This window comes from Thunnus maccoyii, chromosome 23 (assembly GCF_910596095.1).
Source record: "Thunnus maccoyii chromosome 23, fThuMac1.1, whole genome shotgun sequence".
Lineage (NCBI taxonomy): Eukaryota > Metazoa > Chordata > Actinopteri > Scombriformes > Scombridae > Thunnus > Thunnus maccoyii.
The window spans coordinates 8480418-8504763 of NC_056555.1; the positions used below are offsets into that span (position 1 = coordinate 8480418).

Here is a 24346-nt window from a genome sequence, read left to right on the forward strand (position 1 = left end):
TAAAAATCCAATTTTAAGGGGCGGGGGCTTACCAGCGTTATTTGTGACATCACAACTAGTCTGGAAGCCAATCCTGCTCCAATATTCAATTTACACAAGTGTGATGTGGAAATTTGAAGCTCCAGTGCACAAACACTGAGAATATTTGCATATTTACAGATTCGGGACTTTCCAATGTGGGGGAGAAGGTGGAGATGGAATTTTAAGGTTTTTAACGGAGTAATTTAACTTTTTTTGTGGAAAAACTGTATCAGACACAAATCATAATTCAAAGTAGAGTATTTTATATAAAACATGTCTGGAGGGGATCTTAAGAATTTAGATTTGTGAATATGAAAGTAAATGAATCAAATAGAACTGCCAACAGAGATTCCTGTCATATTCAGTGAATCCAAACAATACATTTTTCCAAAGTAAGAATACAGTTGATACAGTAGAAATATTTAAATACAGTAGATACAGTAGATATTTTTAGATACAGTAGATACAGTAGATATATTTGTTTACGTCTATCACGGAACCAATCGTGTTTTTGTCAGGGGGCGCGACCAATGAAAAAAGACTGATGTCAAGTTAGTGGAAACAATTACAATGGGTCCGGAAGTTAAACGAATTTGCTCCCAATAAAATAAAAGTGCAAACTCAACGAAATGATTCACATATTATTGTCGAATTGGAGAGGCGGTTTTATTTTGAAATCTATAACAGGAAGTGCTGTTTTTCTAGTATTCCGCAATTGACATTAGTGCAAAAAAAATAAGCAGGATGTAGCGGTACATGTCAACCCCGCCGTCAGAAGTCCTTCTCTATTTCATGTCGACGCGGTGAGAGGAGTTTAGGGGGGATGGGTGTTGTGAGGATCGTCAGCAAGGACGACTAACGGTTGACAAAATGTCGCACATCCTGGATGCGGCGTCCAGAGTGAGATGGGACCGCTCGGCTGCGGCGAAGCGAGCCGTGTTTCTTGCGGCGGCTGCCTACGGTGTCAAAACGCTTTACCCCATCATCTGCAAGCAGCTCCGCAAAGACAAACATCCAGGGAACAATCGCCGGCTTTCCAGGACTGAAAACGGCTCCACATGTGCGGTAAAATCACAGATAGACGCGGCTCAGAAAAAGACAACCCCAGGGGTGAATGCAGAATTTTTCAAGCAGATCCTCGAACTTGCTAAAATCCTCTTCCCCAAGCTTGTGTCCAAAGAGCTCGGTTTGCTCTGCTTGCACTCGGTGGCGCTGATATCTCGGACGTTTCTGTCTATTTACGTGGCCAGCTTGGACGGCAAGATTGTTAAAACGATCGTAGAGAAGAAACCCAAAAGCTTCATCCTCCAGCTGATCAAATGGCTCCTCATCGCCATCCCGGCCACGTTCGTCAACAGCGCCATCCGGTACCTGGAGTGCAAACTGGCTCTGGCCTTCCGCACCCGGCTGGTGAACCATGCCTACCGGACCTACTTCACCGATCAGACCTACTACAAAGTCAGCAACATGGACGGGAGGCTCGCCAACCCGGACCAGTCTCTCACCGAGGACGTCATGATGTTCTCCCAGTCGGTGGCCCATCTCTATTCCAACCTCACCAAGCCCATTCTGGACGTGATGCTGACCTCCTACACGCTGATCCAGACCGCCCGGTCCAGGGGAGCAAACGCCACCGGGCCGACCCTGCTGGCCGGGCTGGTGGTCTTCGCCACCGCCAAGGTCCTCCGCGCTTGCTCGCCCAAATTTGGCAAGCTGGTGGCTGAGGAAGCTCACAGGAAGGGTTACCTGCGCTATGTGCACTCCAGGATCATTGCAAACGCGGAGGAAATAGCTTTCTACAGGGGACACAAGGTACTGTGTGCAGGGCTGGATGGTGGCAATAATGAGGGAGTCATTAAATTACTATATTATAACTATATTATCCAATTGCAATCAGTATTACATATACACTACAACCACAAGTGTAAAACCCCTTTAATAAATCTGTAATAGGTCATGTTATAGTGTGATTCTCAATATGACATATATGCAGAATGTCCATTTTTACATAGATATCAGTCTACATATCTTATCTGTATTAACATTTAACACCTAATTTGGTTCTATAATCCAATATTGCAAATCTACCATTTCCAAAGTTGACATCTTTTGATGTCATAGCATGTATATATCAATATAATTAGATTGATGATTACACTGCAAACAGGTCATTTGGTTCAAAGTTAAACTTAGATGATTTGAATAGATATATCACAAACAATGAGATGAATATGCTGCTGTGTTATTGTAATACACTGTCGCGTGCAGGTGGAGATGCGTCAGCTGCAGAAGTGCTACCGGGCTCTGGCAGACCAGATGAACCTGATCCTGTCCAAGCGTCTCTGGTACATCATGATCGAGCAGTTCCTCATGAAGTACGTGTGGAGCAGCAGCGGGCTGGTCATGGTGGCCGTGCCGATCATCACGGCCACCGGCTTCGCTGACAACGGTAGGGTGGCTGAGTGAGGTGCCCCAAACCTTTTCTATTCAAGACTCCCAATGAAATCTCTTCTGATTGTTTGATTTGGTCATAAAACACACCAAAAGATAAGCCCTGGCTATACAGTAGATTAGAAAATTTTGATTTTTGTCTTAGGGATCCGTAGTTTGCTTCTTCACTTGATTTTTTTTGCAAGAAACAAACAATATCCAACTTACACTGCTCTTGACAGTATCTGGTGTGTAGTAAGCCTAAGCCTATAATAGCTGTGTGTTTGATTCTGTGGTGTTAGCGGATTTCATAGCACACATAAGGATCATTAGCATCTCCAAACTAACAGCTACTGTTTTCTCCTCAAACAAGAGCTGATTAGCATGTGTGAAAACAGTAGCTACCTCCCACACCTCCCCGCTTGATATTTCAGTCGTATAAAAATAAAGCTATAGCTGAATCCCTTTGTTTGCTGATCATTATTACTACTGTCCCGCTGTCTGTGGTATTCTTTATGCTCACAGGCTCAGGTGTGAGAATGTGGTGTTAACAGGCTCTAATCGCTAAGACACCTCAGTTTTGTAAAAGTGTCTGTAGTAGCACAGTTTCTGTGTTTCTCAGTGATCTCACTTTCTCTTCTGGCTTCTGTTTGTGTCTTTCTGTCCATCCTCTAGAAACGGCAGATGGTCAGACGCAGGTGTTGGTGAGCGAGAGGACGGAGGCTTTCACCACAGCCCGTAACCTTTTGGCCTCAGGAGCCGATGCCATCGAGAGGATCATGTCCTCCTACAAAGAGGTGAGGACGTTTGGAAATAAAGAAACCTCACATCATGACAACCTACTGATCTCTCTCATTTACTACGGATTTATAAGCCCAACCTTTCACTATCAACCTTCAAATCAATAGTAGCTGCTGTATTTCCGTCTTCTTTATTATTTTATAGAGTAACATGTCTAATACAACTTCCCACACTGGGAATGATCATTTCCAGAGTCAGATTAGATTAATTTAACATAAGACAAGATCTTTCATCTTTGTGCAAACAGCAAATAAAGTAAGTACATTATCTCGAAAATATTCATTTAACCACTTACGAGATTGTGTGTAAATGTTAAAGATTCAATAGAAAAACAATGAAAGACTTTAAGAGCAAGATAAAGACGTGAGGACAGTAAGAGCTGAGACGATTCTCAGCACAAGCCCAAATTTTCTGGAGCTTTCAGACACATGATGTGGCCTTCATTAACAGATGAAATTTGCTTAATTGTCATTCCATCACCTGTGCTAATATATATTTTTGGTACCATCTGCTAACTACTTTTTCAATAATTAACCTTCAAGCTCAGCACAGATATAATTTGGTTTATTGTAGTTATTTATATTAAGTTTAGCATCTTATTTTGAAGAAAATGTATGAAGAAAAGAAATTTTTCAGATGGGCTAGAGTTTTAAATATCCACATGTATGTGTGAGGATGGTTGGTTGGGTCAGTTCATAAACCAGTGTATAAGAGGCTGAACAGATGGATGGATGGATGAATCAATGAGTGACAGATGCATACTGTACTGTACATCCACCTCTCTCCTTCCATTTCCCCCCCCCCTGTGAAAACTCACCATGCATGCACAGGAATGTGTTGGAGTCCAGGCTGAAAAAAGCAAAAGAAAGAAATCACTGAATGAAAGGCCTTGTTCATTGAGGGCCAAATCCCTGATCTCTCGTTGCATTTTAATCCAAAAAAAAAAAAAAAAAAATAGCAAGGCCCATTCATGCATTGTCGCTCTCAGGCTGCATTTTCAGGTCTGTAAGAGGATTTGGCTGCTGCACATTTGTTGTGAAGCTGTATTGCAGTGCGGCCGGTATGTACTTGTCTGCTTTTAATCATGAGCCCACCTGTGTTTTTGGATGGTGTTTTTCCACGCTATCCAGTAATTCCTTTAGTAACACATGTAGTATTTGAGCAAGGGTCAGTTGAACTTGCATATAATGTGTGACTCATCTGTGAACATCAGTGCTCAGCGTTGTTCAGAGGTTAGAGCCTGTGGTGAAGAGGAGGAACTGAAACTCTTTTAGTGCGAGCGTGTCGTCGTGTCAAGTCTTCTTAAAGACTTCCCATTGTCTCAAGAATCTGTAAGCATTATCTTGCCATTTTTCCCACACCAGAATGTGACAAATATTATAAAAATGATTCTTTTCCAAGTGATTTTTTTTTTAAATTTCAGTAACATGCAACTCTGTGGAAGAGCAGATTATGACGCCGGTCACTCCATTGCATGTCTGTGGTGCAAAACTCTCCCCTGGAGGATACGAGTTTTAGCCTGCACTCACCTCTGTTCTGAATGTGTGCCGAGTACAGTAGATGTGCAACAGCAAGTCCCTGCTTGCAATTCCAAGAGATGTGCGAGTGTGCAAAAATTAACAGGCAGCAGGGATGGAGCACATTCCTGAGGCAGTATGCCCTGCTCACACCTCCACACACTCTGCCTATTTAATATAACAGTGTGTATTTGTTTGCGTGTGTGGTCAGATGGCCCTATGACATGTCCTAGCTCGTGTGAGTTTGCCACTTATCTTGTAAACTTAGCTATGTGTTTTTTCCTTTTTGTTCTACAAAGGCCTGTTTGAACCCAGTCTGGAACTGAGCCTTGCTTATTAGCTTCCTTCTGGGTGTTGTTGTTTTCTTGTTGAGGGAATTTCTCTATTATACAGAATAATCCAAGTGCTTTGTGCCCAAATAATTGCAAAAGTGTGGAACCAAATGTTGAATATTTCCATTGATATTTTATACAGTTTCCTCATCATTGTCATTGTTTTGTTACAAAATGCTTAGCACAAAACATAAGGTGCAAAACATGTTGATTTTTTATATATATATACATATATATATATGGCATGAGTCTTAACCAGTGGGCTGTCGGGTCATTACCTTGCAAGGCAGCTGGATTTGTGAGATCACGTGAGACTCCATCTCGTCAGGCTTCAGGTTATGCCCTTGTGGCTCGAATCAACAGCGGTTCGGACCAATCGGCGTCCGATGAGGAACTACTGGCAGTTACAGTGGTTCAGGTGTGACGACAGCAAGAAGTTAGCCTATAATAGGCGGCGATAAACAGATGATTCATCCAATCACCTGCCAAATATTTTTTTAAAGTGCCCTTTTCCAAACCGTTTCCAAGGACAACTTCTCAGATGATTCTGTGTAACAAACCATCTGGCGCGTCAGGTTAACCGGGGCATGCCAGATGTTGAAATTTTTAAGGACGACTTAAGTATGCTTGTGTGACGCTAGAGAGATTCTTTTTTTTTTTGCTTGGAAGACAGCAGAGATGGAATGACTGTTTTTTTTAATTTTATGGTGAACTATCCCTTTAAAATGGCATGAGGCATAGAGTAGTTACATCAAAGCCAGCTGTTAAATATCAGCTTAACATCGTTGTTGTGGCGTTCAGATGATGACAGTCGCTGTGACTGCTCACAAAGTCACAGTCACAATCTCTTCCAAGTCATTTATTCATTAGAAGTATAATCAGATTTTATGCTTTGACGAGACAGCTGGGTCAAGTTAGTCCTCTGATATGTGTTAGACTGCATTAAATATAATCATAGTTGCAACACAGAAATCTTTTTTTAGGTATCATTTCCTGAAGATAGAGTATGCTGAAACTCTCATGTCACTGTAGGTCAGCCAGCAGTGCAACCTTGTGCGTTTGAGTGTTGACTGTCCAGAGCTCCTTCCCTCAGGGCTTAGCCTAGCTGTGAATAATCCTCCATCTGTTGATCTTTCAGCCTGCACTTCTGCATCTCTTTCTCACGTTCCCTCTCTCTCTCTCTTTCTCTCTCTCTCTCTCTCTCTGTCTGTCTCTTGCTCTCTCTCGCAGCACGTACTGGGAACATGCATGGGAATGAGGATAATCAGATATATTGGCGTGATATATCATGACCACATTTGTACATGTATTTAGTCATTAGAACAAAAAACCACAGCAGTATCCAACCGGTCAGGGAAGGACTTCTGTTTTGTGTGTCTGTTTTGTTGAAAAGTTTTGTTTTTCATGTCTGCACGTTTGGTAATTTTGTGGTTCATAATTAACCAACTTAAAGTATAAATTGGTGGAGAAAGCACAGCTTAGGTTGTGTTTATGCAAATCAGCTGATACAGTGCTTCCCAATAGTAACATTCAGCCACAACACAAGCTGACATTTGCGTGCCAGTGTTTAGACACACCTGTATGCGGTAGATCAAATGTTCAAAGTGTTTAAAATGGAATTTCCCCAAAGGACAAACATCTCATAACAGCATTTCACATACAATTGTAAGCATAGCTGGCTAACCCTTACATAATGAAATACTCATAATTTCATTCATTTTGCACATTATTTGCATATTTTATGTTCATTTTAGCTTTTGTTTCTGCATGATCATGTATTTTTTGGCAAGAAGTTCAAACGCAAGTCAACACAGGACTGTCACTACTTAGAAAAATATTTGCACTAACCTGTCATATAGTAAACACTAGCTTACATCTGAAGTTTTTGTCAGGATGGATCCCCATCATTTCAGAGTGGGCAATCAACTCATTTCTATTACTTTATTCTATCCTCACTGGATGATAGAAATACAAAATGTTGTTTTGGTCCCAGCAGAATTCTACAATAAGCTGTTGAGGCTCTTTAAAAAGAAGTTATTTCCTTCATCATTAGTCATCCTCCACTCTTCAAATATGTCCCGCCCTCATAAGACACATTTCATTTCATTTGTGTTTTGCTTTCTTCTTTTGCTTGCTTGCTTTTTTTCTTCTCTGAGCCAGTCACATCCCTGCAGCTCCACATGGTGTCCATCAATTCCCAGAACTGGTGTTTGTTGTAATGTAATCAAGCTGTGTCAACAGCCTGCATTGTCTCGCCGCAGGGTGCAACACTAAAGCCAAAGCAAGAGGGTGATTTTTCTTTGTTTTTTCCCTTCTTTGACTTTGTGAGTTTCATTCTATATATTAACAAACACAGTTACACTTGCAAAAAGTAAAGAAAGAAACACAGCCCATCCATAACATCATATCCACAGCATCAGCCACTTTGTGACCCTGGTGTTCGCTGTTCGAGAACACTTGTTCTCGACCTTTTTGTCAGATGTACCTGCCCCGACCTCACCACCTGTCATGGTTTATCAGCACATGACCGTGACAATGACCTCTATAACAATCTGAGCTGCTCAGGGTTACACTAACATTCCTCTGACATTTACCCAAGAATGACCTTTAACCCCTGTGTGTGTGTTTGGACAGGTCACAGAGCTGGCAGGCTACACTGCGAGGGTCCACAACATGTTTGTGGTGTTCGAGGATGTCCAGAGGGGTGTTTACAAGCGCTCCTCTCTGTCATCCACAGCAGGAGGGGAGAAGAAGAGCAAGCCTGAGATGCACATAGACGGACCACTGGAGATCAGGGGTAGGCTTATACACTGTGTACTTGTTGTACACACCTCTTTTTGTATCATAATAGGCTGAAAAAGAGAAACAGTTAGCTACCAGCCTAATTGGCCACTCCCAACTTCCACACATGCTTGGTTACTGTTGCTATGGTGGGTTGACTTTTACCACTTCCGCTGTCTGGAGCGTGGAACAAGCTGGTGGCTTTTGTCAGTTAGACCCAATGCATTGTATGCACTTAAATAACCCCGACTCAACCCAAAGTCTTTATTTTCAGCCCTTCTGCTTGCTATTTTTCCATAGATTTGATTGTCTAAATTAGAAAACATCAGCACTGAATTAAATGCATAAAGTGTGAGTTACAGTAACTTAAAATACATTTAGATCTTTAGAGTGTCTCTTTTTATTGGTTGCACAGTGACCTATGTTCTCACTTTTAAGATACACTTACTGTCTAAATTTTGTGTCAGCAAGTCCTTCGTGGGGGAACTTACAAAACCAGAACAAGCCAAAAATTCCTAGATCTCCAACATTTCAAGGTCAATGGTCAGATTCACTGCGTAAACATCCCTGTGTAAACATCCATTTGACGCCAGAATCAATCTCCTTTGAAAGAGTCGTATTAAGCGAAGAGATAAGTGAAGTGCTAAAGCGGGATTTTCTTATTTTTACCCCATAATTCCTGCTCTTTAGGTATTATCCCATCCATATCCATGCTTATGTCTGGACAGAGAGAGAGTTTAATCCTTTATCACTACTCTGATACACTGTCATTCAATTTTCCCGATCTTTCTTCCTCTCTGTCTTTCTCTCTTTTGTCTCTGCAGGTGAAGTGATAGATGTTGACAACGGCATTGTATGTGAGAATGTCCCAATTATCACACCAAACGGGGACGTAGTAGTGTCAAGCCTGAATTTTAAGGTAAGAGAGCTCAACTGTCTATGAGATTCTGATCTACTGTATTCTGTTTTCTCATGAGAATGGGTTAAAATATGAAAGAGCAGCAAAATGATCCATTAATCTATACTTCAGCATCAAACTCTGATTTATCCCCCCTTTATATTACACTTTAACTGATAGTTTCAAATGTTCTCTGAACCTCACCTCATCATCAGACTCCCTGAGGGTTTTTGTCTGTGTGGCGTTCATTAGCATTTAAGAAGAATCCTCTGTAGTCTCATTAGGAAACAGTTACATCCTTTGGGTGTCAGTGTGTTGCGCCCCTCCAGCTGTGGGCTACCATAATGAGCTACAGAGGATTTGTGATGCTTACCATGACAGATCAGCGCTGGCAAAAGGTTTATATATCACTTTTTGAACTTTTCAGATATTATAAGGACAGCTGCCCCTTCCTGTGTGTTCTGCTCTGTTTATTCTGTTCTGTTGATCTCCCTCTCAAACATCAGAGAGGCTGAGGGTCTGCTGATCCCAGGGGCCTGTTCTTTGTTTGTGGATAATTGAGTTGGATTGATTTCATCGCTGATAATTAGACAGAAGCCAGGATTTTTAAGCTCTTCAAAGCTGGCTTTAAAATATATTTATAACCTTTGTCAGAGCCACATGTCTTTGAACTCAGCGCTGCAAGAGCGCAGGTTTATTCACAGTTAGCTGGATCGTGACAAAGATTTTTCAAGACGATCCCCCAAATGATTCTTTTGCTGAGAGGCACCAATAGAAAAACGTCAATAAAACGATGCTTTTAGATGAGAACATGTAAATTACTAAGGAATCATCAAAATCAGTTGCAATTATCACAAGTTAGCTGATAGAGAGTTGAGAGGATAATTTTAGCTGGGTAACATCATGTTAGTCTGGATAAATTAAGCCACACTTTCAGGTAGCTATGCCCCCTCATGAAGATCAATATCTCCCTGGCCTCAACTTTAAAAATGGCTTTCAAACACTGCTTGCAGCTCATGCTAACAGATCTCCAGACTAAACCGAACTCCAGTTGTCAAAACACGTGCTTGAGGTGAATACACCTGAGCACCCTGCTGACACTGTGCTTACACCCACAAGTATCATACACCAAAGGTTCAAAGACTATCTTGTAGTGTAAATATCCAAGAAAAACTTCTACAGGGAGTGACGGATGATATTGAGCTTTGAATCAGGCATTCATGTAGAATATACACTGAACGCACTGAAAGAGGTGTTGCTGATCAGTTGGTTAGTTATATGTTTGGCTGCTCAAAATAACTGACTTGCACATGTACATATAATTACTTCTGAAGTAAAACATTTTCACTAATCTGATACTTTCTCACTATTATTCATAATAGGGCTACTTTTACTTTTCAGTAATGATACTTATATGATCCTTTCAGGTGGAAGAGGGCATGCACCTATTGATCACGGGGCCGAACGGCTGTGGAAAAAGCTCTCTGTTCCGGATCCTCAGTGGTTTGTGGCCTGTCTACGGTGGCCGCCTTCACAAACCTTCTCCTCAACATATGTTCTACATCCCTCAGAGGTATAGACACAAAGACACAGTCTCACGCATCCCATACTCCAATATCCCACAGCGGTGAGGGGTACTGAAACAACTGTAGGGTATGATCATTGTACTGGAGAACCCTACCAGTAATCTAATCCATTGTAACAGGACCAGTGTGTGTATGTTGAAGAGGAGGGGCTGACAAAGAGAAACCAGAGCCCTGACCACAGTGAAATATTTACCATACAGACATATTGTATCTTTTAATACTCACAGTTACACCAATGTCATTATTATTCATCATGAAGATCCCCAAAAATGTAGAAAATGACAGTAGCTAAGTTCAGTATCATCAGTTGACTCTGTTCAGAAAGTGTGACTTAGCATGGACATCAAAATCAGCCATGTGTCCCCACAATGTATCTTTTGCTCCACTGATCTATGATAACTCTGTTGAGTGATACAAGGTAACTAGAATCAGTGTACACAAGGAAAACAGCAGCTAATGGTTCATATAAGCTTGTTTTGTGTCACATTTTGTCAACTTTCTGCAAAAAGCTGTCAGACTGAGCCATATAATATGATGCATGTTGCGTACCATCAGTCACAGGAGTGTATGGTTAAGAGTCAGTCATCCATTGGGGACATGTGGGCAATTAAAGTGTGTATGTTCTGAATTTCTAACAAGTAAAATGATGAGGGAATCCTCCACAAATTCAAGCAGTAGGACTGTAGCGCTTAAACTGAACCGAAGTGAACCAAGACTGTCTAACGTAATCTTATCCAGGGCTGTTTAATGCTGCAGACTCAGCAACTCCCTCCTGCAGAGCAGTAAATATTTTATACATAGGATGAGATGGCCACCTGGTAGCTGTAACAGAACCCAATGCACTTACACTTTTCTATTTAAGTGTCCAAAGGTTATGCCCTTTTGTACACACACCCACATCCTCTTTTTTCAGCATCTCAAGCACTTAACGAAATGAGAAGTTCACACTCTTGAGAAACACTCAGTGGATAACGGGTGTGTTTGTGTGTGTGTTTCTCCAGGCCCTACATGTCCATGGGTTCACTGCGAGACCAGGTGATCTATCCAGATTCGGTGGAGGACATGGCTGCTAGGGGCCTTAGTGACAAAGACCTGGAGGCCATCTTGGACATCGTCAACCTCAACCACATCGTCACCAGAGAAGGAGGTACGACAGTTAGGAAGACAACTTACAATGATGTGGAGCTGCGTGTTTCAAGTGATGATAGGGGAATATGCAGATTGAAGATTGAAGATGCAGAAAATTGCACAGGCAACACTTTTTGACAACTTAAACCTACTTCTATAACTAGACAAAATAACCATCAATTTGACAAAATAACTGTATAAAACTACACAAAATAACCATGGCATAGACAAAATAAACAACATAGCCATCAGACAAAACCGTAAATTTGACAAAACTACCAGAAAAAAATGGACAAAGTAACCATTAGCCTAATCTGAGTGTAATCCACTATAAACAATAAAGTTATTGACCAGTGGTAAGATCCTGTTGGTCTACAACATCAGACATCTTTTAGTGTTACAGGTTCTGACATGTAATTTTGAAGTTGTTTAAAAATGAGCAAAATTTGCACTGCAAATTATAACTGCGGTGCAAGTTTGCCGGTGTTTTGGGATCAAACAGACTAAGGTAACATGTACCAGCCAGGAGCTTGATCTTTTGCACGTGGGTATTACTTGTATTGCCTAAACTTGAGTCGGTGGCTAATTGGCAGCCACTCCTCTCTCATTGCCAAACAAACAGGCCTATTGTTGTGAACCAACTACTGCACAAAGCTTAGTGCAGCAGGAGGTTTTAATGTATGAATGACTGCACTGTGAAAATGTTGAGAAAGGTCTTGATTGCAAAGGAACTCGCACGCATATACAGTCACAAATCATCAATCACGGATGCGGACACTCACGCGATATAAACTAACTGACAGGGATTTCCTGTCTAGTCACACCGCAAACACTAGATACTGGTCTTTCAGTGCTGTTCTCCTCCTTTATGATGGTTGTTGGTAAGAACAGACATATACAAACAACCTGTTTACATTTAAATTATTCAGTATATCGCTCAAAATGTTTATTGATGAACTCTTTATGTACAGGCCTAATGCATCCACTTTAAAATAGGTCTATGTACTTTCGTAGACTAAATGCAGGTCAAGATATCTCTTCACCAATATGAATATATTTGCTCTCAGCATCTATATTCCCAAAATATGAGTATCTGCCTTTCAAACCATCGTAGTGTTTTTTTTTCAAGGTTGTCTGATGCTCTCTTCTTTACTTGTTCAGGGTGGGACACTGAGCTGGACTGGAAGGATGTGCTGTCAGGAGGCGAGAAGCAGAGGATGGGCATGGCCCGCATGTTCTACCACATGTAAGGAGATCACTTTTGGCAATATCTATAATTTTAAGAAGCCAAAATTTCCTCTTGAAAGGTAGAATCAAAATGAGATCAAATAATATTCCTGCAGTCTGCTTTTCCAAGTTTGTATCAGATTTTTTTACAGTAAAAGTTGGTAGTATTGTTGGTTGGCACTTTAAATGATCTTATTGAAGTATTAAGATGACAACAGGATGGATAGCGACTATTAAAACCATTCCCCCCCTGTGTATGTCAGGCCTAAATATGCCCTGTTGGATGAGTGTACCAGCGCTGTGAGCATTGACGTGGAGGGAAAAATCTTCCAGGCTGCCAAAGATGCCGGCATCTCCCTGCTCTCCATCACACACAGACCCTCCCTGTGGTAAGATACATCACACAAAGCAAATCTGTTCTGTGACAGAGTAATTAGCTTTTGATGTATCACCTTCTTCAGAGAACCCACTGATGAAATGGAGTTTCCCCACTTTTCAATCCGTCATGAAGTTGTAAATCGCTGATTCCTCATTCCTCTCCGCCTTCAGGAAGTACCACACCAACCTGCTGCAGTTCGACGGGGAGGGAGGCTGGCGCTTCGAGCAGCTGGACACGGCGACCCGCCTCTCCCTCACCGAGGAGAAACAGCGGCTGGAGGCCCAGCTGGCCGGCATCCCCGAGATGCAGCATCGCCTCAATGAGCTCTGCAAGATCCTGGGAGACGACTCTGTCCTCAAAACAGCCGAGGAGTGAGAGAGTAGGGGAGGGTGGAAAGAGGCCCTGGGGGGAAAAACAGACAAGAGTGGGGGTAGAAGAAGAGAGTGTGGGAGATGAAGAGGCAATGAAAGAAAAAGGAATCTGTAAGGCGAGGGGGTGGGGTTAGCATTTTTTCAGGGTTAGATTTTTTCTTTTTTTTCTTGTTTAGATTTTTTCTTTTCTTTTGCTCTGAGCCTTTCCTGTTAGAGCAGGAGAGCTCTCGACGCCAGCTAGTCTTTCAGCTCTCCTTTCTCCTCTCCCACTTCTTTTTAATCTTTCCTTTGCCCATCTGAGAAGTGAAGGGGGTGAGTGAAGTGGATTCACCAGTATTACCCCTCCCCCTGACCCCCATTACCCCGATTTTAAACGTTTGCTTTTAGCGTGCATCATTTTTCAATTTCTTACATATGAAAGTGGCAGAACTGAGACATCTAAATTCACCAAGATGGTTCATTTTCTTTGTTTTACACAGTAGCACTTTACTCTGCTTCTAGAGGGCTGTTTTTGTTTTGTTGTGGTAGCTCGCAGTGAAATGAGGCGATAGCTGCGTTTTAGCTGGAAAACTTTTTTAATATTGAACCACTAAATTATGTCCAAAGCAGTATTCCACACCCAATCGCACTGGGTTGTGCAGGATCCACATTTGTTTTTACCTCCTTAATTTTAGTAGTTTTTACTGATCTTAATGCAACCTCTTAGTTTCGAGAGGTCAAAAGAGACTATTTTTAAAAATGTCACTATATGCCTTTGTTTGGTTTTGTGTACATACCGTAGCAGCCATACAATCCCTGTCCTTGTCTTACCTCGTCTTTGCCCTGAATTTTCTCAAACCTTTCAACCACTGGCACAAGCTCAGTTGCAGACTTGCACAGAGCCATCTTGGGTCTATTATTAGAGCGATTAGTGACGCAGGTCTGACTCCGAAACTACAGGTTTCTGGTTTATTGAACAAACACAATGAGCTAAAGAGGCCCTCTTCAGAGGAGCGAGCAATCTGGTAGTCTGGCCTGTCTAGGAACAGTCACATACTATATACTGTACATGGATGAGCAGGTAGTCATTCAGACTTTGTTACTGTCACACCGGCCACCTGCCGCAGCTCTCCCCCTCCCGGTGTTGACACAAAACACACTCTGGTGTCTGCTGTGTGTCGGATGCCTGCTGGGACTCTGCTTTGTCAGCAGTGCTGATCCGGCTCTGTGGGTCCTTTTGAGCCTGTTGAGATGCACATTACAGCATGGCGGTACTTGACAATAAGCTGACACACTATGCCAATCAACAGCTGAGTGATTATGACACAAGAAATACTTTATTTTTCACCTTTCTACAGTGCAAGCTGATTATCTTTTAATATTTTCAGGTGTGTTTACATGCATCTCAATATTACAGATAATACTTCACATATTATTATGTTATAATACAAGAGGCCTTATTGGGTTGTACCTAATATGAGCATTTCATGATAGGGCTAATATACTGTAGAGGAGAGGTTGGAGTTCAGGCTTGTTAATAGATTAACGTCTTTGCAGCTCATTTTTGGCTCAAGGATACTTCAGCAGGTTGTTCAGCCTCTATCCTTCAGATCTTGGCTATTTACAGGAACAAAAGCAGAATACTTAGCATAAAATTGTATGATGAGGTACTGGTGTTTATCTACAGTGGCTGTTGTCAAAGTTGGGTTGTTTTTCCTCATTTAGCCTCCATGTTTGTTACCAGCAACTTGTGTGAAAGTATGTACTGTACTGTGAAATTAGGGATTTGTTACATTAACATCATTTTGTTCCATTAGAAAAGTCATAAAAACTGTGTTTTCATGTGGTGGTTCTAAGCTGTGGTTGTGGCTGCTTATATGGTACGTTCTTTTTATAGTTCAGATGTGTTTAGGAACAGTGACCTAGACAGACTTTGCCTCTCAGATTGCATTGAATTGAGTTGAATGGAAAAGTGATAATGTGTGGAGAAGTTGTGGATGTTTGTGTCATTCATTTGCAGTCTTCAGATATCACCATAGATACATAGAGTTCTATATGTGGTTTCATACATTTCAAAATTTGCAATGTGACAGTTTGAATCCCTCAATAAATTTCAGAAACATTTAAATGTGTAACACCACTTTAGAAACACGACTATAGTGAAATCTGTATGCATTTGTATGAGTGGTTTAGACGCTTACACAAACAAGGGAAACATCTGTATGTAATGCTCACTCTGTACTACACACACATCTCAATCAATGTCACCTCCGAGGTTGAGTGATTGACAGTGTAATAATATCATGTCATCTCACTGGTTAACACACCACTATTTTGTTAACACGCTTCTGTTTTGTTAGCACGCCACCCTTTTGGTGCCGCAGAGAACCGACAATCAGTCGCATCATCAGCAGAACAGAAACAAGTGCACTGCTATCTTTCAAAGCATACCTTGGCTTGTTGGTATCTTCAAAGAAAGGTGTAAAGGAGTACAGGTTTTAAGAATCTAACAACTTCTGCATTATTTAATTTGGTATGAAACGTAATGTGTATTGTTGCATGTAAAGTTTTAGCAACTCCCTCAGGCCTTTTTGTGTAGTCTAAACTTGGGCTGCATCCATGATGTCTCAAAGCACAGCATCTTTGCTCCATTGAGATTTGAAACCTTTGTAACCTCCCCTCTTGGCGTTAAGCAGACAGTTCAAGAAAAGGACTTAAGATTATTTGGATGCAGCCCTGGTCTGCTAGGTAAGTGAAGGACAGATTGTTTTCCCCCAAACTGTGACTGGAGATGAAAAACTAATGAAATTTTGAAATGTTAACATGTTCCTTTAATATCTAAAGGAATAATAACTTGTATGCTCGTGATGGTCTCGTAATATAATAAGAGGACTGCGGAAAAATGATTACCCTTTCATGTGATAGAGCATCACGGGCATTACTGTAGGCCTTGAAATGGCATGCAAGCCTTTTTAACGACATTCTGTACAGAAGTTTCTGACCAGAAATATGTCATCTATTATGTGCTGTGTTTAGTCAGACTCTGTTGACAGGAGAGCAGACGAGCCTCTGAATGACACAGAGTATGCCAAGTGACACTGAAACATGAGGTCAGTTCAAGAGCAGACAGTGCCTGAGAACTATAGGTATGGCCATAGCTTCAATAATTAAGTCAGAGATACTTTTCTGTAATCTAGAAATGTGGGATAATAAATGATGAGGTACCCTCTTGCTTAACAGAGTGCTTTTCATACAGCATATTCTGTCCAAGGATTATTAGGCAAAGAGTGGTCTGAGAGCGGATTTGTCCTCTAATCACACAACAAAACTGGGCCCAACTGAGGCTAAACTCTACATTGAGAGGTAGGGCTGGGCAATATATCGATATTATATCGATATTGTGATGTGAGACTAGATATCATCCCAGAGTTTGGATATCGTAATATCATTATGTGGCATAAGTGTTGTCTTTTCCTGGTTTTAAAGGCGGCATTACAGTAAAGTGATGTAATTTTTGGAACTTACCAGACTGTTCTAGCTGTTCTATTATTTGTCTTTACCCACTTAGTCATTATATCCACATTACTGATGATTATTTATTAAAAATCTCATTGTGTAAATATTTTGTGAAAGCACCAATAGTCATCCCTACAATATTGTCGCAATATCAATATTGAGGTATTTGGTCAAAAATTTTGTGATATTTAATTCTGTCCATATCGCCCCGCCCTACTGATAGGGATTATATGAAAATACCTTAAATCTCTCTATATTAATATTATTTATATCTTTAAAGTGACTTATGTTTTATGTTAACAGTGGTTCACATGACCACTTGTATGTAAAAGGCACTTGTAGTAGTGAACCCACGGAGAATTATCTTTTCTCAATCAACTTTCAGCTCATTTTTTGGTTATTGGGGCCGCAACTTCACTGTCACTGCTCTCATAGCATCATTTCCAGACACGGAAGGTGGCCACTTTCTTAGATCAACTATACATTACCTGCTTTTTGGCAACTTAAGAGCCAGATGTTTCCCTCAGGAGTTGGTGGACACCAAAGAAAAGCTAAAAAAAGTGAATATTGGATTTACACAACTCCAGAAGAATGCTAATGTTGCTCTCTATCCGCTGGATGTGTAAATAGACTGCTGTTTGCTAACAAGTTTCCATATCAACTTCATATGCTGTAGTCATAGCCTGCTACCACCAAGTGGCCAAAAATACGCTAATGCAGGTTTAATATCAGATTTTTTCAGCCTCTTTCACATAGACAACTGTGAAACTGCATTTAGCCAACCCTCTTTTGTCATGACTGAAGTTACTCCTGGGGTAATTGCATGGAACCTCATCATTTCTTATCCCCTTTAAGAAACAATTAAAGATAGTTTACCAGTGAAGTTAGGCCCATAGTGACCTACTACACTGTATGACCCCGCTATATAATGACATCCTTACTAACAAAACCTTGATCCTGAATCTTTCTCATTCTATCATCCCTTTTGTAAGTAAGAGATTGAATGTATCTATCATGTACGATAAAGCATCCCCTAAGGTTACGAAGACAATGAATACATGTGGTCAGGTCATGCAAGTTTTCTGTTTTTTTGTTTGACAATTGATAATTTTATAATTGTGTTAGTAGTGCATGTTATTATTTTAGTGGAGTCACTTTGTGACATGGGAAAGGAGAATGTTTGAAATTGTCAGCTCAAAAGTGGTGTAGGACAGTCAAATCAATACATGAACCTGAAAAGTTCTCAATCCAGAAACCAGAAAACAAACACATGGGAAGTGGATTTAGACCTCAAGTACAGTAGTTCTCTGGTTTCTAATGTAGTGTTCAAGTTGGAGATGTATTGATTAAAATTTCCTGCACCAACATGCAGTGATTCTCCCTCAAAGCCAGCGATCACTACAGTTTGGAGTTACTACAGAACTGTTTAGAGAGAGCTTTGTTTTCAATCAAACCTCCGGTACATATACCTATTTTATATTTTGACCTCCTGTAACAGTAACCCAGACCTGCTTTATGGAGATCTCATTGTGCATGTGTAGGAACCTGCGTTATTTAACCTTAGAAACAAGAGAGGTACATACATCGACATAACCGTCATCTGTTCAAAAATCATGTGCTAAGGTCACTTTATGTTAAAAGATGAAGATGTATTTTCTTGTAAATAAAACAATACAGAGCAACCGCAAAGAATGGCTCATGCTGCATTCATTCATCACCATCCCTTACTTCTATGACAGGATTTACACAATTTGGAAATTACAATACCTTCAAATAATTGCTGAAGTGCCTAAATTATTGAGATATATTGAGAAATTAATGTCCTATTATTTTTTAATAAGACATTAAAAAATGGGTGCTCTTACCATCTCTTTTAATGTGGGGTTGCAGACATAAAATTAAACCTGTCTCAGTGAGCTAAAGGTCATGCCAATGCATATTAATAAGATTTATTATTAATTTTAATATCTTGTTCACAAGACCTCTAGCTTTGGAAAAAAATATGATTTCACATTGGTGCATTTTTATTGCACATGGCCAACGCAACGTAGTGTGCTGCATCAGGGTAAATGATGTCTGGACTTTTACCCTGGGAAAACTCATGTAATATGAAGATGATTATTACAGTGTTGACCTCTACTGGTATCTCAGTGTTTAGAGTCCAGCTGTGTACATGAAAAGAAACTGTGTTTTTGAAGCCATCTGCTGGCCAAATCCGGTGGACACAGTACTTCAGTGCCTCCAAGAGTGCAATAATAAAAAATGGCCACAAGATGGCAGCATCCCCAAGTAACTGTTCACCTTTTGCTATTTCTGATATCATTGAAAATATCACATGTACATTCTAATCCAGTTTGGTTTATTTTTTTTATTGATTTTATTCATTCTTAGTTTATGTTTGACATTTTTAGGGCCTCAAATTGAGGTTTATGGTCAAAGACTTGATCTGGGCTTAAAAATCAAACCTGACAACCCCTCAGTCACCCTGATGTTAAATAGGCTACAGTTAAAGTCAATGGCTTGAGTCTGACTGTGCCTGTCTTAAGACATTAGAAAAAACTTTATTGACCAATGCAGAACAGGGCAATATCAGACAAAAGTCTGCATACACATAGCAGCTCTAGAATTGTAAAGCAAGAACAGTATCAAATATAGGTTAAATTAATTACAATCAAACATGTAGTTTAAAGACAAATAAGTCTTATACAGTTATCACCCGTGCTGTTATGAATGATAATGAATAGATAAAAACATGTATTCAGAAAAATAAATTCAGTTTGATAACCTGAAATTTAAAAAAATATTTATTTAAGGTTTTTTTCATTATTATTATTATTATTATTATTATTATTATTATTATTATTATTATTATTATTATTATAGCTGCAGTTGTAATGTAAACATTAGAAATGTGTGTACATGTTTCCAGTGTGAGCTGCAGACAGCTTGTGTCTCCTCTCTGCGTCCCAGCAGCTCAGGAGGAGGAGTTTGGTTACGTGCTCCGTCTTGGGAGTCAATCACACGGCAAGTGAACCGTCCACACACACTGTGCTCTACCCGGCCAGCAGCCAGAGACGATGCCTCTGAGGAGGTGACCACCGCCTGATACTCAAACACGTTTCCCCGGCTATGGAAAACAAATCAATCTGATCATAATCAGATAAAACATGGCTTCTATTTGCAGTCGCCCGAGGAGGAGGTGAGAGCGGCGGCGGTGGAGGCTCAACATAGAAGTGCTTTTCTGGGAGGTGGAGGGAGGGCGGCACACGGCGCTCTCTTGTCTTGTAAGAGGATAAAGAAGAAAGGGAAATCAAGCTATTTTTAAGCGGACTGCTAAGGGCCATCCTCCGGTGACACCATGACCAGCGGGCCGGATGAGAGCTCGGTGCGCGTCGCCCTGAGGTAAGGATGCAGCTGCGGTGGACCCTCCTCTCCCAAAGATGCTCTTGTGTCGCACCTGCACATGTTATCCCTGCCTTTATTCCTGCTTCACCATCCACTATTGGCCATATGTAACTTAACAGATACTCTAATGTACCAGTGCATCTCCAGCCCATCCAATTTCCCTTTATGTCTCCCCAAATCCCCCCAAAACAAACCCCTCCTCCCCTAATTGTGCTCTTATTTTAAAGCTAATATGGAACAGACATTATTTTCTTCTCCATATTCCACAACCTTGCAGTTAATAGTTACTAGTGGTATGATTTACTCAACAAATATAGAACAGTAACACATGATTACCTGAGCTTCTTTTGTTAATACCTGCACTGCATGTACATGCTGTGTAGTGGATTTATGAATGAAGGTCTCAGCTCTATGGGATTAGGGCAAGGTAAAGCCACCTTTACAGTGTGTCTCCTGTAGTCAGGACAACACACAGTGGCTGGAGGACACAAATGAGTAAAATACAGGATATTACAAGGCAGAAGTTTTGTTTTCAGTCATAGCATTTGTAGCCTATTGTGTGTTGAGTTTCAGGCAGTTTGCATTTGCTGTATCATGCTGATCTGACCCTTGTCCCATAGGCCAATCCACACTGTCAGACTGAGATAGTCACCGCCTGGTCACCTGTTATATCAGTATGTCTAGTGTGTTTGTGTGTGTGTAACAGGACAGAACAAAAAACATCTGCCCAGACACAGCACCTACAATGAAATACATAACAAATCAATAAAGACATCAATAGACTGACATGATAGGGCGGTAGCTAAAGTCCGGAGCAGGTGCCTGTCTGTGTGTGTGTGTGTGTGTGTGTGTGTGTGTGTGTGTGTGTGTGTGTGTGTGTGTGTGTGTGTGTGTGTGTGTGTGTTTTGGAAAGACAATCTGAAATGTCATGTGAACTGGATCAGTGGAAGAGAGAGGACAAAAGCTGGTTCCTCTCATATTTCTCCTCCCTCTCTTTCTCTCTCTCTCTCTCTTTTTCTCGCTTGTTATTGTGCATTCAGACTTTGACCCAGAACTCTGTTTACTGAGCCAACTCAGTTATACTAGCCTGTGTCTCCACTTCAAAGATAATACAAGATCTGCCGGCATATCCCATTATGCACTCTGGTTGTCCAGTCCTATGTAGTCTCATTAACAAGATTACAATAATACTGTAAGATTACATTTGTCTGGCAGACTTACACGGACATAGATATGTCTTAATTTAAAGTAGTCATGTTTTAAGACATTTATAATCTTTGCAACACTACATATATACATATAATCACAAACAACGTAAATGATAATATGACAAATCAGTTTACAGAAAGTTGTGTGTTTGTCTGTTTGAGTGGAAACTACCTGCTACTTTGTCCTGGTAGAAAGCTGTAGTTCATTAATTATTTTGAGAGCTCTGTCATCTTGTTTGCTAGTTGGGTTTCCACCTTTAGTCCTATTGATGGTCAGTCAACTATTCTTTGGTTTATTCTTTCAGTCATTCATTTGTCTTTCATCCATTCTTCTAGTCACTCATTCATTTAATGGGAGCTTTTGAATTTATCATAAATTATATATGAACCAACATACGTTTTCCCATGAGGAAGGTAGGTAAAATGATGTATGATTTAGATTAGAGTTGGGTTTGGTCATTGTGATACGATAACAGCGAAAAATTAATACTTCCTTCACAATGGAAACAATTGTGAATCTTGAGTCAGGGTGTGATTGTAGAAAGAGTCAATAGTTCAGAGCCTCTTCTTAGGTCGGCAGTCAGACTTGAAATGCTTTGTCACTAATCTCTGTTTCTTTTACATACACACACACACACACACACACACGCACGCACAAGGTGAGCAGATCCTTTTCCCGTCACAGAGACTACCATGACCTTACCTGCAGGCTCACAGCACTGCTTAATCTTCTTGCATCACACCAGGCATCATCTCTGTCAAAAATTCAAATAGATAGTATTTACATGAATGAGTGTAGGTCATTTGGGCTAAAAGCAAGGAAAGCCATTGTGGAACTCATAATGTTACAATGGCTCAGTTTGTTTGAAATGTTTAACAAATTAAACAGAGAAAACTTAAAGCTGCACTAATCAGTATTTGTATATGAATAATGGGTCAAATTATGATGCAGAATGAGAAAGGTGTGGTTCATGGTGACAAACCCACAGCAAATTATCGCCCCACTATGCAGTTCCCCTCTGCTCTGTGGAGCTTTTTAGCATCTTTCAGCTCATTGTTTTGTGTTGATACGGCCCTCAACTTGACTGTTTTGGTTCAGTGATTGCGCTCTCATCAGCCTTGTTTCTTGACGCAGCAGGCAGCTGTTTTCAGCAAACTAGCTCTGCTAAAACAACCGAATACTACAGTATCGGCCTAGCAACAAACAGCAAACAAAGTTAGCGGCTAGCTGGTGAACATGGTGGAGCATTTAGCTGCTTAAAGGAACAGTGTTTAGGATTTAGTAGCCTATAGCGGTGAGGTTGCAGATTGCAACCAACTGAATACCCCTCCCCTTTCAAGCATGTAGGAGAACCCACAGTACCCTCAAAACTTGCAAAAAACATGAAAGGCCCTCGCTAGAGCCAGTGTTTGGTTTGTCCGTTCTGGGCTACTGTAGAAACATTGCAGTGCAACATGAGGACCCGCTTCTATGTAGAGATAAAGAGCTCATTCTAAGGTAACGAAAACATGATTCTTATTTTCAGGTGATTGTACACTAATTAAAACATACTTATGAATATTATATTCCATTTTTGCTGTTCTGCTCGATGCCACTAAATTCTACACACTGGACCTTTAAGTCAGATATTTCCCTTAGGAGGTGCTGGAGACCAAAACACAGCTAAAGAAAAGAGTGAATATTGGACTTACATTCATTGGGGGGACAGAAATATGACCCCAAATGAATGCTAATGTGGTTGCTCGATGTATAAGAAACTGCTAGCTAACACATTACACATATCAACTTGTGTTTACAGTTTGTTGTACTGTCCCCAAATGGCCAAAAAAAGAATCAATGACTGTAGGTTTATTATTTATCATTTATCTTTAAACCTCTTACTAATTGTTTTGGCCACTTGGGCAACGGAAACAAGCTTTAAACAACATACAGTATTATCACCTTTAAATTTAATATGGCAAACTAGTTAGCAGACAGTTGCCAATTTGCAGAGGAGATTCGGAGCAGCATTAGCATTCATTTGGTGTCGAGTTTCTGGTGACCTGGCGGATGTAAGTTCAATACTTTAGCCCTGTTTTAGTCTTAACCAAATCCTGTGGGAAATATATGGCCTTTTAGCTGCTAAATGTTCCATTTTTTCATCAACTTTATCTGTCTTCTGGTCAGTTAGGTTTATCAGAGCCTTTTCACTGAGAACAGTAAAGTTGTGGGAACATAGAAGCTCTTTCAAGGAGTCTCAAGTGTAACATTCACAATAAAAACATGAAGACAAGCTAGCCAAACCACTGGAGAACAACTTTTACTGCACCTACACCTCCTTAACAGGGATATGGGATACACCCTTCCACACACCCTAGCTAACATTTTTTGTTGTGATTTTATAAAGTACATTATAGCAAATCATATCAAGATTATATGATAAACATGAAGGTTCAGTAACAGATGTCATCTGTTACTGAAAGTATATTTGATTTTCACTTAATAATCACTGCAAGTTGTACCTTTTCATCTGCTACTAAATCACTCTCATCATCTCTTTGAACGTCAAACCACAGCTTTATGTTGCTGTTTTCAGCACGATTTATCGCCGTAGCAACATTCTAATTATTTTGGAGTTTCAGAGTTGCGGTGAACCTGAACCTTACAGCATCTGAAAGACTTTCATTGGTGTGTCTCCCTGGCCTGTAATAGTTTAGTTAGCAGTGTGTGTGTGTGTTTGTGTGTGTCTTTGCAGTAGTCAGCTCGCAGGTTGCCAACCAGTACCTG

At 40.6% G+C, this 24346-nt stretch overlaps 2 protein-coding genes across 4 annotated transcripts in view; both read left to right on the plus strand.

The window, feature by feature from the left end:
* Nucleotides 1-92: 92 nt before the first annotated feature.
* Nucleotides 93-15578, plus strand: LOC121890470 (ATP-binding cassette sub-family D member 2-like). The gene is made up of 10 exons (XM_042402754.1): nucleotides 93-1833; nucleotides 2290-2470; nucleotides 3127-3248; nucleotides 7736-7898; nucleotides 8707-8801; nucleotides 10208-10353; nucleotides 11368-11513; nucleotides 12656-12740; nucleotides 12985-13110; nucleotides 13271-15578. The coding sequence occupies exons 1-10, from the start codon at nucleotides 892-894 to the stop codon at nucleotides 13473-13475; spliced, it is 2211 nt and encodes a 736-aa protein (XP_042258688.1). The 5' UTR covers nucleotides 93-891; the 3' UTR covers nucleotides 13476-15578.
* Nucleotides 15579-19968: 4390 nt separating this feature from the next.
* The window catches only part of LOC121890469 (kinesin-like protein KIF21A), a 37714-nt gene continuing 33336 nt past the window's right edge, over nucleotides 19969-24346 (plus strand). For 2 of the 3 annotated variants that reach the window (XM_042402751.1, XM_042402753.1), the window contains exon 1: nucleotides 19969-20368. In XM_042402751.1, coding sequence (XP_042258685.1) covers nucleotides 20325-20368 — 44 coding nt within the window. In that variant the 5' untranslated portion in view covers nucleotides 19969-20324. The remainder of the gene's footprint in view (nucleotides 20369-24346) is intronic. The other variant, XM_042402752.1, reaches the window with a different exon arrangement.

Bases quoted from the DNA above. Each gene is read 5' to 3' on its own strand.
- LOC121890470 (XM_042402754.1), top strand. From the start codon at position 892: ATGTCGCACATCCTGGATGCGGCGTCCAGAGTGAGATGGGACCGCTCG. The intron at 7,899-8,706 runs GTAGGCTTATAC...TTGTCTCTGCAG, and splicing joins CGGACCACTGGAGATCAGGG to GTGAAGTGATAGATGTTGAC. The intron at 10,354-11,367 runs GTATAGACACAA...GTGTTTCTCCAG, and splicing joins ATGTTCTACATCCCTCAGAG to GCCCTACATGTCCATGGGTT.